This window comes from Falco cherrug, chromosome 9 (assembly GCF_023634085.1).
Source record: "Falco cherrug isolate bFalChe1 chromosome 9, bFalChe1.pri, whole genome shotgun sequence".
NCBI lineage: Eukaryota > Metazoa > Chordata > Aves > Falconiformes > Falconidae > Falco > Falco cherrug.
Genome location: NC_073705.1, coordinates 18912016 through 18925270, shown reverse-complemented (window position 1 = coordinate 18925270; position 13255 = coordinate 18912016). Strand labels below are relative to the sequence as shown.

At 47.5% G+C, this 13255-nt stretch overlaps 1 protein-coding gene across 13 annotated transcripts in view; it reads left to right on the top strand.

Annotated features, from left to right (window-relative positions):
- CAMK2G (calcium/calmodulin dependent protein kinase II gamma) overlaps window positions 1-13255 on the top strand; it is a 121699-nt gene that overhangs the window by 95397 nt on the left and 13047 nt on the right. For 4 of the 13 annotated variants that reach the window (XM_055719611.1, XM_055719616.1, XM_055719620.1 and 1 more), the window contains 4 exons: window positions 5873-5905; window positions 9778-9846; window positions 11426-11470; window positions 12137-12185. In XM_055719611.1, the coding sequence (XP_055575586.1) occupies window positions 5873-5905; window positions 9778-9846; window positions 11426-11470; window positions 12137-12185 (196 nt within the window). The remainder of the gene's footprint in view (window positions 1-5872; window positions 5906-9777; window positions 9847-11425; window positions 11471-12136; window positions 12186-13255) is intronic. The other 9 variants (XM_055719614.1, XM_055719618.1, XM_055719622.1 and 6 more) reach the window with 3 other exon arrangements.

Here is a 13255-nt window from a genome sequence, read left to right as displayed (position 1 = left end):
GTATAGAGACTCCTGGTTTGTTTGGTGGTTGGGGTTTCTTAAAACCTTCTTGGAAATTAGTTCCTTATGGAGATGTGTTTCAGTCTCTTCGCTGGCTTTATCTGGCCCAGGGTGACCATGCTCCATGTGTATTGCCACATACATCTGCACAGCAGATCAGAATGGAAAGAGTATTTCTTCCACTATCTGATGATAATGCTTGAGCAAAAAATAATGGCTTTAAGCCCATCGAGAAAAAAACATCACCAGTTTGTCTTAATTTACTTTCTGTTGAAGGTAACTTTCCCATTCTTTTGGCTGGTATTCAGAGCTGCCTGTGCTAGAATCCTGCATTATTTGATAAATACAGTAGAATTCCTATTACATAGTATTAGGCAAGTTTGAGTGAGGTCTGTACATCTTTCTTAGGCTTTATTCCTGAGAACTCCATGAAAATGTGTGTTGGTGAATATCTGATGCAAGATGCAGCACGTTGTTGCTGATTTAGCATAAATGAGAGAGGAATGATATATTAACCATATGTGGTGGTACGAGCATCTAGGTGAGTCGTGCCGAGCTGATATGTAAGAAAAAAACCCACAAATTTTGTTTCTTTAGGAACTGGCTTTAATCCTTTGCTGAAGGAAGCCTGACGTGCTAAAGCAATGGGGATGCGAGTGTTTTACTTGCATCAGACCATTTTGGAAGGGGTGGGAGGAAGCTTAAATCAGGAGGGGAGGACAGGAAGGACATGGGTTTTATTCCAACGTAGGTGTGTCCGTGCTGGTATTTTGATTAATGGTTATTTTGATGAATTTCCATGTGTGTGACCCTCTCCTCTAGCAAATTCCTTTCCAAAATCTATTTGAAGCATTCCTGGTTTTCATTTTGCACTGCTGCTTCTATTTCAAGTACTAATTCTGCTAATTGGTAGATATTTCATCAGCTTGGCACTTGAGAACTTTTCCATTATCTTAAATAATGAATGATTTAAACTGCCTTGAATCTTAAATTGTCCCTGCTCACCAAACCTTTGGTAGCGCTGCACTCACTTTCTTCAGGCAGAATTTGGATCCAAGCTGATGGAGTAGCAACAAGGAAGGCCCAGGTTTTATCCCCAAGGAACATGCTTTTCTGCTTTCAAATCCAGAAAGTGAGGCTAGAAGATACTGGGTGACGAATTGCAGAGCCATGTAACATACCACATATCTTCTGGCCACCACTGTAGGTCCCAGGTATTATTTTCTTTAAGATTCTAAATGTATGAGCAACATTGCGCAGCTGCAATTTTAAATTTTACTTTAGATAGTTTTCATGTCAAATCTACTCGCTTTCTTGTTCCCCTTTCTGCCTGTCATCCGGACTTGCCGTCCAGTGCCAGGTGAGGGAGGGGTTAAGGAATGGGCTGGGGCAGACACCTGGGTGAAGATTAAGGACACTTTATGCTGAATGTCCTTTCTCTGACCTTGTCAGGGTCTGGGCTCCCTGTAGTTAGTGTTACAAGTCCTACTGTTGATTGCTTTTTTTTTTGTCTCTGGGCAGCACTTTAAACTAGTCATGTTCCCTTTTTTCCCCAAAGGGGAGTTTCCCTTCCTACTGGTGTGAGAGGATGTGTTTCCAGTTCTAGCAGGGCCTGTCAGATCCATCTTAATAATCAGAATCTGTTAATGAACAAAAGTGCTATTTTTAGTTTAGTATGTAATTGTAGGTACTTAAAAATTAGTTCATCTATAAGCTTTTGGTTAGTTCCTTCTTTGCTTTGAGGTTGTTTGGGTTTTTTTTCTGAGCACTTTGGTTTGTGATTAGGGGATACAAAATAGTATCAATAATGTTTTTCAGGCCCAGTGTAACACTGCGTAAATAGTAACTTGTGCAGGATGCAATGGGTTGCAGGAGATTTTAACAGCATTTACTTGCAGTGCTGTGCAAAATTTGTTGATTTTCTACCTTGTCTCTCTGCTGCATGCACACTGGTTTCTTTCCAAGTAAAAGCAGAATATTGTAGCTGAAAGAGTAAAAATCCAAATTTTTGGTGTGACAAGGTTAAATGTAAAACCTGCCCTTCACCTTATGTAACTGCGAAGAGGCACCAACTACCATTTTTTCTGCCATCTGTAAGGAATATTGGGGTGGGTGTACATTTCATGCCTGGTGGGTACCCACTTGCCCTGCCCTTTGCCCAGTATGTGGGGAGGGCAGGATGCTCCGTAAGCTGGCCCGACTGCTGAGGAGGCAGTCTGGGAAAGCGTGCCATAGAGAGGGCACAGCCACAAGGTGAACCAACAGGGCATCATTAGAAAAATCTGCAAGGGTCTGGAAATCGGTGAGGGTCAAGTAACATCCACGCAGTCACCAACAGGAGTCAATGCTCCTGTTTCTGTAGCTGGAGTTTTAATGATCTTAAAGCTATACCGTTTAAAGATCATTCTGGTGAAGCTAAATGAGGAGAACACAAGTTCAGCTGAACAGCACGGTTTTATGCTGAACTGTTTTATGCAAGATGCTTGGGGAGTGCTTCAGATCAAGTGCTGACATCCAGTAACACATTCTACCCATCTTTGATGCATTCACTTTTTTCACTGCATTGTTGTAATGCCTGGAAACTCTAACTGAGATCAAGGGTCCAGCGTGCTTAGCACTGTAGCAACGCCTAAGCATAAAATCCCTGCCTCTTAGCTTACAATTTAAATAGACAAGCTGACAAAGGGCAAGAGAGAAGACGGATTGACAAAGACAAAACGATTTGCTCAGCATCACACAAAAGGACTAAAGCAGAAGTAGAAATAGGACCTCAAATCTGCTAGTTCAGGCTGCCTTTCATTGATCGGCTTTGAGCTCAACATTTTTTTTCCTACCTTAAGTCCTGAAATTACTATACTCTCTGTAGGGGTATGAGTTGCAGCAAGCATGATACTTTAACGTAATTATACTGTCAGTATCAAACTGGGCAAGAACTACATGTAGAGGATGGAAAAGCAAAATGCTGTTGTAAAAAGATAGCCATGTTAAGCATGCAGAACTCTTGAGTGGGACCTTGCCTGGAATCACTGTGCCTCCTATCGCATCTTCTAGCACGTGTTCTATTTTCTACAGGTGCCCAGAATGATTTGCACTTGCCATCCCTAGCATTGCTTCTGTGCTGAAGGGACAGTGATTCTTCAGGTTGTCTTCTGTCACCCGTTGGCTTCTCTTTATTTTACCTTAAGCAAGCGTCTTCCTTAAGTTTCACTGTAGAGAATCTGCTCCTCTTTTGAGATGAACACCTGAATTTCTTACACACACAGAAATAAAATTTTAACAAACATACATCTCTGGGTTTGAGAGGAAAATGTTGTCCATACTGCTTTGGGAGGATGTTTTGTCACTCAGATGTAGGGAAATCCTTAAAGCGATTGGTGAGGTACTTTACATAGGCTCTGTGTCTGCCTTTAACAATTTTTTGCATTCCCTGGGGCACCTCTGCACGGCCTGTGTTATGCTGTGTTATGGAAGGGAAAGAGAACTCTATCTTACAAACTTCTGTTACCTTCCTTACTGTGCTAAGTTGCAGTCACATTACAAGAAGAATAAAGAGTTTTGCTCAGCTAGTCGCCTTGGGAAGGTGCCACAGACAGCTCTACTGCAGCTGTTACAGGGGAGATTGGAAGACTGATCTGGTTTTAGTAATTTCCTTGTGTATGTTTTGACCTAATAAGTTTTGATGCTTTACCACTTGCTGCTGGTGCCTCATGTTGGCATTATCCAGCCTGTCTTGAGCTGTAATAGTACTTTCATGCTCTGGTCTTCAGACGGACCTCACTCCCCACCCCTTTCATACTGCCTAGCCAGCTTTTCTCCCCCCTGTTAGTATAGTATCCAGTAATAATGCGCTTTCTGGGATTTCCATGATACATCATGCCATGTTAATAGACCAATGCTGTTTTAAATTTAGATGGTACTCTAATTAAATCCTGATCTGCAGAGGATTCTGTTTCCTCCTGTGCCAGTGTTACTTGTGCCTCTGCTATTGGAGGGTGATTGTTTTCTGTGTGGCTTGGTTGACTCTTGTATTGAACCTTTTGCTTGTGTCTCCACATTTTCTGTCCCTTTTCTCGTTTCTGTAACTCATTGGAAATCTCTATGAACTTATGAGACTGCCCTCCTTAGAGATAAGTTTCCCTGCAGTATCCATACAGCCTGTCTGTCTCCTGCAACTTACAGTTTACATTAAAAATAAGAACTGCGGTTTTGGAGCAGTTTCTCAGCTGGTGTGTCTTTCCAGTTCTCCTAGTTAAAAATGCCCTGTTGTTAACTGGACATAAGGATTCCTCTGGGTGTTGGTGATCTAACCAACATGCACTGGTAGCACATCCTATTTTAGCTCTAGCTTGAGGAGAAGCTAAGTTGTCCTAAGTGAAGGTGAGCAGAATCACAGGTTTGTAAGCAGGGAGTGGGAAGCCCTGTGTTGTGCCTCCATGGTGTGGGAGAGTCACGAGCCAAATGCTGAACAGATCAGTGTTCAGAGGCTGTCCGTGCTGGAATTAAAGGTCAGATGAGGCAGAAGCTTTGCTAGCTTGAGTCTGTTTGGGCAGTGTCTGTATGATTGCAGGACGTATGGTGTGATGAGGGATGTGGTTCTGGGTGCGAGGGGAATGTGGGCATTTCTGCTCTTGAAGACGTGCCAGTCTGTACGCGTGCTTAAGCTCTGACGTGGGGATAGCAGGAATGAAGGCAACGTTCAGGATGAAAGCTGCAAAGGCTCAGTAAGTGTGTGAATGGGGAGGTACAACTCCATGGCCTGTCCTGAGTTCAAGGGCTGCCCCAGAGGTGGGCCATGGAGTGCAGGAGTCCAGACCTGCATAGCTGAGCCCAAGCCATCGTGGGGTTTGGCTGGGACGTGCTGTCCTACACTACTCTGTGGGCTAGGCTCTGTAGTAAATAGCAGAGAAATAGCCTAGATAGTACCAAAGGAGAAGGGCAGGTGGAATATGTATGTGGAGGCAGCGGGAGGAAAGGGTAGCATTGTCATGCTGAAAGGCCTGCCAGGCTCGGCCCGGACAGTATGGCACTAAGGGTGTAGTGAGAGAGCAGAGAAATGCATGCTGAGCCTGGTTTACTGGAGAGTGCAGTCTTTGGTGTGAAGGTGTCTTTGAAGATGACAGAAGATGCCTTTGAAGAACAGCAGAGTCCAAGAAGGTCAGGTAGTATCTGAGCATTGCCCCCTGTTTGTTCTCCTCCCAGTATTTGAGAGCACAAGGTGTTCTGGCTGTTGAGTGCCTCTGTCTTTCTTGCCTTTCCTCTATGTCTGAGTGTGGGTGCACCTTGCTTCTCCAGTCAGCCCCGGATTCTGTTTGAGGGAGCCTTTCTCTTCCTCCTGCTGTGCACAGAAGTTCCCTCGTCTTCTGTTAGCCCTTGGGGATGCCCTTCCTGTCGTGCCCTCCTCCCTACCCTCTGGGTGCAGTTGCAATCACGCCTCCGCTTCCTCCAAACGCGAACACACGGGGGGTTGCCACCTGCCCCTTCAGTGCGGGTGGGGAAGCTGCACGGTGTTGTGAGGTGGGCGAGCACAGAGAGGCACCCCCTTGCATCCCACATCTTGTGTCTATGTATTCCTCTCTCTTCTCCTCTCCTTATAGCAGTGTGTGGGGCACCTATGTTCTAACCTCAGTGTTTGAGTGGATGGGGGTCTTCAGCCCTGCCCTTTCCCCTGGTGTGTAGCCGTGTTCTTTAACGGTGACGTCTCTCTGCACCTTCTGGCGTGTCTGTGCATTTCTGCTGCTGCCTGTACCTGCCCCAAGGGGAGCATTATTGGCAGGGGGGCCCTTGCTGGCACACTAATATGTGAATAGTTTCTGTGCTTTTCTTCTCATCTCCTCTCTTCCCTTCTCTTTCCCTCTCTCAATGGTGTGTCCAGAAAAGGAAGTCGAGCTCCAGTGTGCATTTGATGGTGAGCACCTCCCGTAAGCTGCCTGCGATTCGTGCGTCCGCCATTCTCATGCCATGCACGCTCGGCTTGTGCTCATCACCCTACATAGCATGTCTGTGCAGGGGGGTGGGAGGCAGGGGGGCATCATCGTGCACTGAAAGGTCCATGTCCTCACTAAAAGGGCCCTGTGGTCGTCTGGCCCCCGGTCAGTCGTACAGTTCCCGTTTTATGCAGAAAATCAACTGCTGGCAATGCAGTTTGACCTTGTCTGCTCTGAGTGTGAAACGAAAAAGGCAGAGGTTCTCCTGGGCTCAGCAGAGCAGGTGCGTGCCTTGCCTGGACATGGGGCTTTGTCATTCTGTTGCAGAGGTGCCAAAAAGAGGAGCAGGTGCTTTGCCTGGTGTTGGTGCCGTCATCCTTGATGGGAGCCCTGCAGTGTAGAACAAACTGGGAGTCGCTCCAAATGTGGCAGAGACTGATGGGGCTCCACTGTTCAGATGAAATGTGTGGGCACAGCACCGCCGGGCAGCTCAGAGCTGCCGGTCACTTCTTTTTTTAGCATACTTACTGAAAAGGTTTGTCAGAGCCTTTATAATCCAAAACTTCCTTTTGTCCTGATCTCGTTTATGTATCCCAGCATGACCAAATACCCAGTAACTGCCTCCCCTGTCCTGTTCCTTTCCTTTTTTCATCCATCCAGATGTTTGACATCCATAGAATTTGCCAGAAAAGTAGTCAAATCCACTCTCAAGGGAGCAAAGAGAAAATTGGCCAGTGCCATATTGTAAGGAGGCGTACACAGCCCATTAGATGATGCCTTTGTCTCTGACACTGAGATATGAACACTAACTAAAGTGCAAAAATGAGTTACGGCATTATCTCCTTTACACAGGAAAAGAACAGAAAATATTTCTCCCCTGTTGCAGGTGGGAACGGGCATATTATAGTACTGAGAAAGCAGAATAATTTGCTTCTGCAGTACTGTCTGGAAGATACTTCTCCTCTTCCTCCTTCAATGACAGCTTAAAACTGTGTACACACAAAGGAGTAATCCCAAAGTACTGCTCGGAAAGTCTGGTACGGGGAACTGACTTCTCACCAGCCCTGCCATTATGGAACACCAGGGCAGGAGATGGTTGTGCCCTTCTTGCCCTTGTTTTCTGCCCACTGCCAGCAATTCTTAAATCCCCTCTGCGTGTTGTTTTAAAGCAGCTGGGATATGTAAACCTGGTGTCGGCCTCAGAAAACATGGAAGCAGTGAAGGCAGCTAAATAACCAGAGACAGCCTATGTGTTGGTACTTATTTTCTGTTAGCTGGCTAGAAATGTGGGTCCCTAGCGATATGATCACTGGGCTGTTTTCTTTCTCTTGCACCTTCTGTGTTGTTTGTGCCTGTCTGTCTGTCTCATGTCCAGCTCAGGAAGCGCTGCCAACTGCTGTGCCAAAACTAATCGTGTTACACAAATTTTAAGAAGGGCCTGGTACCTTTTTAGGTGAATCGGCCTCTTTTCACTTGAGCTGTGCTGCTGTGAATTCCCAGGATCATAGCCTACCCAGTGACAGTGATGTTGGCTGGCCGGCGGAGGGGTGAGAGTTGGCTGTGCCGCCTGGGGCTCTGGGCAGGGCAGGCCGGTCTTTCCCAGGGAAGGGCAGTCAGTTAGGTGGCCACGAGACACGAGTGTGTGTGGGAAGCTCGGTATGTTGGTTACCTCCATCTGAGAAAGAGCTGTGAAAAGTCCTTAGGGCTGAGCATCTGCCTCTTACTTCCTTAGGACTGTCCTGGAGTAAAATGTGATGTGATTCTGGACTGGCAAATGTCACACTTGGTGTTTTTCAGCCTGTTGGCTGGGGAAGAGGGTGATGGATGAATGGGTGTTCAGTGCAGCCTGGAGGGTAGGCTGTGTGCTTTGGGTGGGTGTGGGATTGTGCTTTGTAAGGCAACATGCCACACTGAACAAGCTGTTGTCCACTTTTTTCCAGAACAGTGGCTTCCTGGATGGTGTTTTTGGGGTGTTTCCTTTCCCATTTGGCCTCAGTTATAAAGCCTTAAAAAAAATAGTATTTTTGTATAGGTTCTTTCATGCTAACTTTATCTTGTTATCCCAGTGGGCTGTACTCCTCTCACTGGAAGAGGTTTGGAAGGTAGAACTCTGCATTAGGATCGCTGTTGCTGCAGAAGTATGGGAGCCTTGGTGCTGTGTGGAGGGTGGACCCAGGCGTTGCCAGAAGTTTGGTTTGTGTTTGTGCCACAAAATAGCTTGGGATTCATTTTTCAGGTTGATCTGCTCCTGTCTTACAGCCACAGCGGCCTGTCATCTCTTCTGCCTGGAAGCATGTGCAGGAATCAAAGCTCTTGGAAGGCCAGAGTCTTAGGACAGGGGATGTATAGGAACAGGCAGTGCAATAAACAGTAACTTGTGAAGTGTTTCTCCTTTCTTAGCTTTGGGCACGGGTGTGTCATGCTCGATTTTTATTTTTCCCATGGATTTTTAAAAAATTCATTTTAGCCTTTCTCTTCTACTTCTTTCCCTCTCCACCTGCCCCATCTTCCTCTTCTGTTTCTCTTTCCCTCTCCAAAAGGGGCAGCTAAGCCAAGGTGTGCTGCTTGTGAAGAACATCTGAAGTGTTAGTAGGTGTGTGTGAAGTCTCAGCCTCATAGGATCTGTCTCTGGCTGACATAACTAAACCCTTGGCAGACGTTTTCCAGCTCAGCATTTGACTTCTGCATTCCCTGTGGTGGTTACCAGGTGATGAGGGCCTGATGTTTTGCGGTGTGAGTTTGCCCTGCCCGAGAATGGTGGAATGGAGAGCAGCTGCAAGGAGCTGGCAGCGTGGTGAGCTCCCGTCCGGTACCCTCACCTGTAAGCCCAGGAGGGTGAGCGAGGCTCCTGCGGTGCTGATGTGGTCGTTGTTGCTGGTGTCCAGCAGCAGGAGAGCTATATACCTGGTGTGGGGGTTATATGGCAACATAACTGTGGCCTAATTCTCCAACAACTGACTGGATTTGTGGGCTAGGAACTGTATAGTAGTGGGCACAGGTTTGGCTTCCTACAAACATAGGCTTTGCCCGCTCCTGACGTACGTGGTTCAATGGGACGTTTCTTTGCAGCAAGCTGGTGACTGCCTCACTGTTGTGCTGTGTGAATGCAGGAAACGGCAATTTTATTCTTCTATCACAGCTACAAGAGAGACTGAAGAGGGGAAAGATGAAAAACCACTGGGCACCAGCCAGAGGACTTGCTGCTGGGGCAACTATGTGGCCTTTTCCTTGCGTCCCATCCCTTTCCGTATTTTGATCCTGAAGTCTCTTTGTTCAGGTCACAGCAGGGACACCGCCTGCCATAGCTCACCTTTTCTCTACCTTCTCAAGGGCTGACCACACTTTTTCTTGCATCAGTAGATTCCCTGGGACTCTCAGCATCACCGCATACCTAGGACTGTTCCTGTACACTTTGGGACTCCTCAGGCACGACACCCTTTGCCCCCTGTTTAGAGACTGTACCATGGCTAGAGTGTGTGTCTCACTTCTGCAGTCTCTTTCGGGACTGCTGCCATCTCTCATTCTTCTTCACCAAATACTTCTGTTGGTGCTCGCTGCAGGATTCTCCCCATCCCTTTGGTCTACTGCTGCCTTTTTCCCTTCCGTTTCCCTTTCTTGGAGCAGCCCGTGCACTTTTGGGTTTATGGTACATCCCTTACAACATCTGTTGCCTCTGAGGGAAGGGCGATGTCCAGCAGCACGGGCAGCATTCCTTCTTCCTCCCTGTTCTTGGTGACCGAGCCTGTGGGGAGGGGAGGGTCTGAGGAGATGGTTGGGGTTGAAGCAATACTGTCATTTTCTTGCTGCCTCTGCTCCCCAGCAGGGAAACTAAACCCGTGTTTTTCTGTCTCAGCCACAGAGCAACAACAAAACCAGTGCAGTAAGCACTGCAAAAGAAACACCCCCAGTGCAGACGTCCATGGTATCTTCCCCAACTGCTATTTTTTTTTCCTGTTTGGTTTAATTTTGATTCTGTCCTCTCCCCTTCTCTCTTCCCCACCCCGTCCCGAGTGCTGCTTGTGCTGCTCTGTTTTAGCTTGTGTTTTGGCTTCGTTCTGTCTGTGTCCCTGTGCTGCTGTGGGGCCTGATCACAGCCTCACAGGCTTTGGGGTGGGGGTGCTGAGCGGAGCTGTGGTTGGATGTGGGGATCGCGGCTTGCCTGGACTTCCCCGTGTGCCATCCCTCTATAGTTCTGTGTGTCCCGTTCAACTGTTCCTGCTGGCTTTGGGGAGGCTGGTTTGGAGGAAGAGTGTGGCAAGCTCCATCCACTCTCCAACACTCAGGAAAATGGAGGATGGACTTCAGGACAGCACAGAAGAAAGGGCAGGCAAAAGGGTTTTTAGAGGAATCTTTTGACGGCCCGTTTGGCCTGCTTAGTGTTGTGGTTGATCCCCTGCAGCTCGCTGACTCGTGGGGCTCGCATTTTCTGTTTGGGCTGCGTGCAGTGGGCTTCATAGGGTGCCCTGTGCCTAGTAGGTTTAGCGGCACAGCTCGGTGTCAACTGCCTCAGTACGCTTGCTTGGAACGTCAGGCATCAGTGTAAGGGGTGATGGTGGCAGATGGGTGAGTGTACGTCACTGCACCGCTCGGTCCCTGGTGCCCTGGCTGAGCCACCCTGCAAGGGCGACAGCAGAAGGATCCTGAAGTCTTGTCCCGGTAATGAAGGGATGAGTGCAGGAGCTAGTTAGCACCCGTAGCCTGGTTAGCTGCTCTTTGTTGTGTGTCTCTGGAGAGTTGGATTTGGCATTTTTTCAGGGTGGGAGGGTGAGATTTGATGTGTGTGAAGGGTTCTGGGGACACTTCATAATTTTCTGCTTTCCCTTCATGGCTTTGTTCATGATTGTTTTGATACTGAGGGAGCCGTTCTAAATTATTGATTGTTGTTGCTATTGAAATTGGATCTCATTTTGGAGACTTTTAGAAAAACTTGCCTTTTTTCGCTGCTCGGTTCCCTTAGCAACTCCTCTCTGAGCGATACCGAAGTGGCCTGGTTTACCCCCTTTTTATTATGGAAATTATGAATGTCCCTTTTTTAGGGTAAAATACCCAGCAAACTTTCCAAAATACTGGGAGACAAAGGCCCCAGCCCACTATTAACCTTTCCTCCCCCCTCCCTCTTCTGAAGCATCTCCCGGCGAGGATGCTGCGGAGGGGTCATTACTTCATGAACTGCTGCAGCGGGTGAAGACTGGCTGCTCGGTTGCCATCTGGTGTTTGTGCCAGCCAGGTTCACGGGAAGCAAATTGGGAATTAGGGGCAATTGCAGGGAAGCTGGGGGCTTTGTCTCCTTGCGACTGCAGCTTTTAGTGCAGCCTCTCTCTTCAGGAAACCTGTGCAGAAAGTGTGTGCGCGCGCACGCAAGCACACGTGTGCTGTTTGGAGTTTGTGGTTTGATTTATTTTTTTTTATGTCAGTCACCTTTTCTCCACTTGCTGGGGAGTGAAAAGAAATGAGAGAATGCTTTGGAACCGGAGTTTAATGATTCTTCCATCCTTTCCTAGGAGCCTCAAACAACTGTTGTCCATAATGCTACAGATGGCATAAAGGTAAGGGATGGGAGAGTTGCCACAGAAACCTCCGCTTCTCTCTCTTCGTTCTCGTCTTCGTGTGTCTTACTTCGGTTTCTACCTCTCCAACGTCTAGTTTGTAGCATGCTCCTGAGTACTGCTGGCAGTAGACTGGGAGGGTTGTGTTGTAGGGCTGAGGATCTCTGGAAGAGGCTGAGTAGGGACAACTGTTCAGATATTATCATCTCTTTCCTGGTGTGGTGCATGACCACCACTCTTTTCTGTGTGGGGTGGAAGAGAACATACAGGCACTTACACACCTGTTTTTTTTTCCCTCTGGAAATGGAGACCTGTTCCTCTGAGACAGCCTAGGAGCCCTTCTTTAGCTTCTTGAGGCTATTCGTCTTCCAAACAGAAGCAACTCCCATTTGATCTCATTTGACAGAGTTCGGTAGTTTCTGCCCTTGTAGAAGTTCTGGGTGGACGGCTTGAACGGCTTGAACATGCAAAAGCTGAGCAGAGACGCTGTTAAGTTGTGCTTTAATATTTGGCCTGCTTCCATCCAAATCTTCCTTGTATCGTACTCTCCCTGCCATCCCTGCCAATGTTTTTGCGCTTTTCCTCATCTTTCTTCACAAACAAATCAAACTATTTGCTGATGCTCCCGACTGCTGATGCCTGGTAATGCTGTGTTCTGCTGCGCAGGGTTCCACAGAGAGCTGTAACACCACGACCGAAGATGAGGATCTGAAAGGTAGGTGTTTTGCCTGTTATTTCTGATACAGTTAAGCGAAGGCAGGGCATCCTGGAGATTCAATCATTGCCTTGAACTTGCTTCCCAGATTTCCGTGTCTGACTCAGTTCATAAATTCGCCATGACGCTGCCATTCCTGTCACAGTGGGACCAAGCGTTGGGAAACCAGCTGACTTGGCCTCTGTGGTATATAAACACTGTTCGCCCTGAGCTAAGTTGTTTTTGTCTTGGAGTTGGAATTCTCTTCTTGTAAATATCGTGATCTGTTCATCGCCATATCTAGGCGTGGAAAATCCCTACCAATCCCTTGAGGTTTGGAGTCGGGTTGTGTTTTTGTGCTTCCCTGTAGATTACAGGGAGTTGAAGCCTCTCTGCCACTCAGTCTCCCTTCTGACCCCTTTCTGGGAATCTCTGTAGTGGCATACACACGCTTTTCTCTTTACTTTTTTTTCTCTTTGGGTCTATTTTTCATTTCTAAGATGAAGATCATTCTCAGCCTGTCCTCTCTGAATGGAAGTGATTTTTCATGTCCTTGACTGAGATATCAGTAGAGGGAGAGGCTGAGAAGAGATTTCACACCTTTCAGTGACCATATCATAAATATTCTGTGCGTGGAGCACCTTCATCTGAAGAGTTCTACGAGTCCCATATCTGCTTGTGTTGTCTGAGCAGCTGTCCTTTTCCTGGCCTCCCTAAAGGATGAGAAGACGTTTTCCTAATAGCAAGATTGGGGATGGGTGGTTGCAGTTTGCATTCTGAGGGAGATGTGTTGTTAATAGTTTGCATTTTGAGGCAGAGGTATTCTCATTCCCCGTGTCAATCTGAGTTACATATCCAGGGAAAAATCAATGCTGACCCTGTGGTGCAGCAGCAGTGTCACCTCTGCCAGCTGAGCTGGTTCCTGAGGCTTTTCCCGTGGCTTATTAGAAGCTGCTGGCTCCTCTTCGGAGGAGTGGCAGGGATCTGCCGTGCACAGCTTGAGGTGGGATCTGAACTCCTACAGGACAGCATGCTAGCTCCCACCTTTTTGCCAGAGTAATCTGTGGTTGAGGAACCTAGCTCTGAGGGAA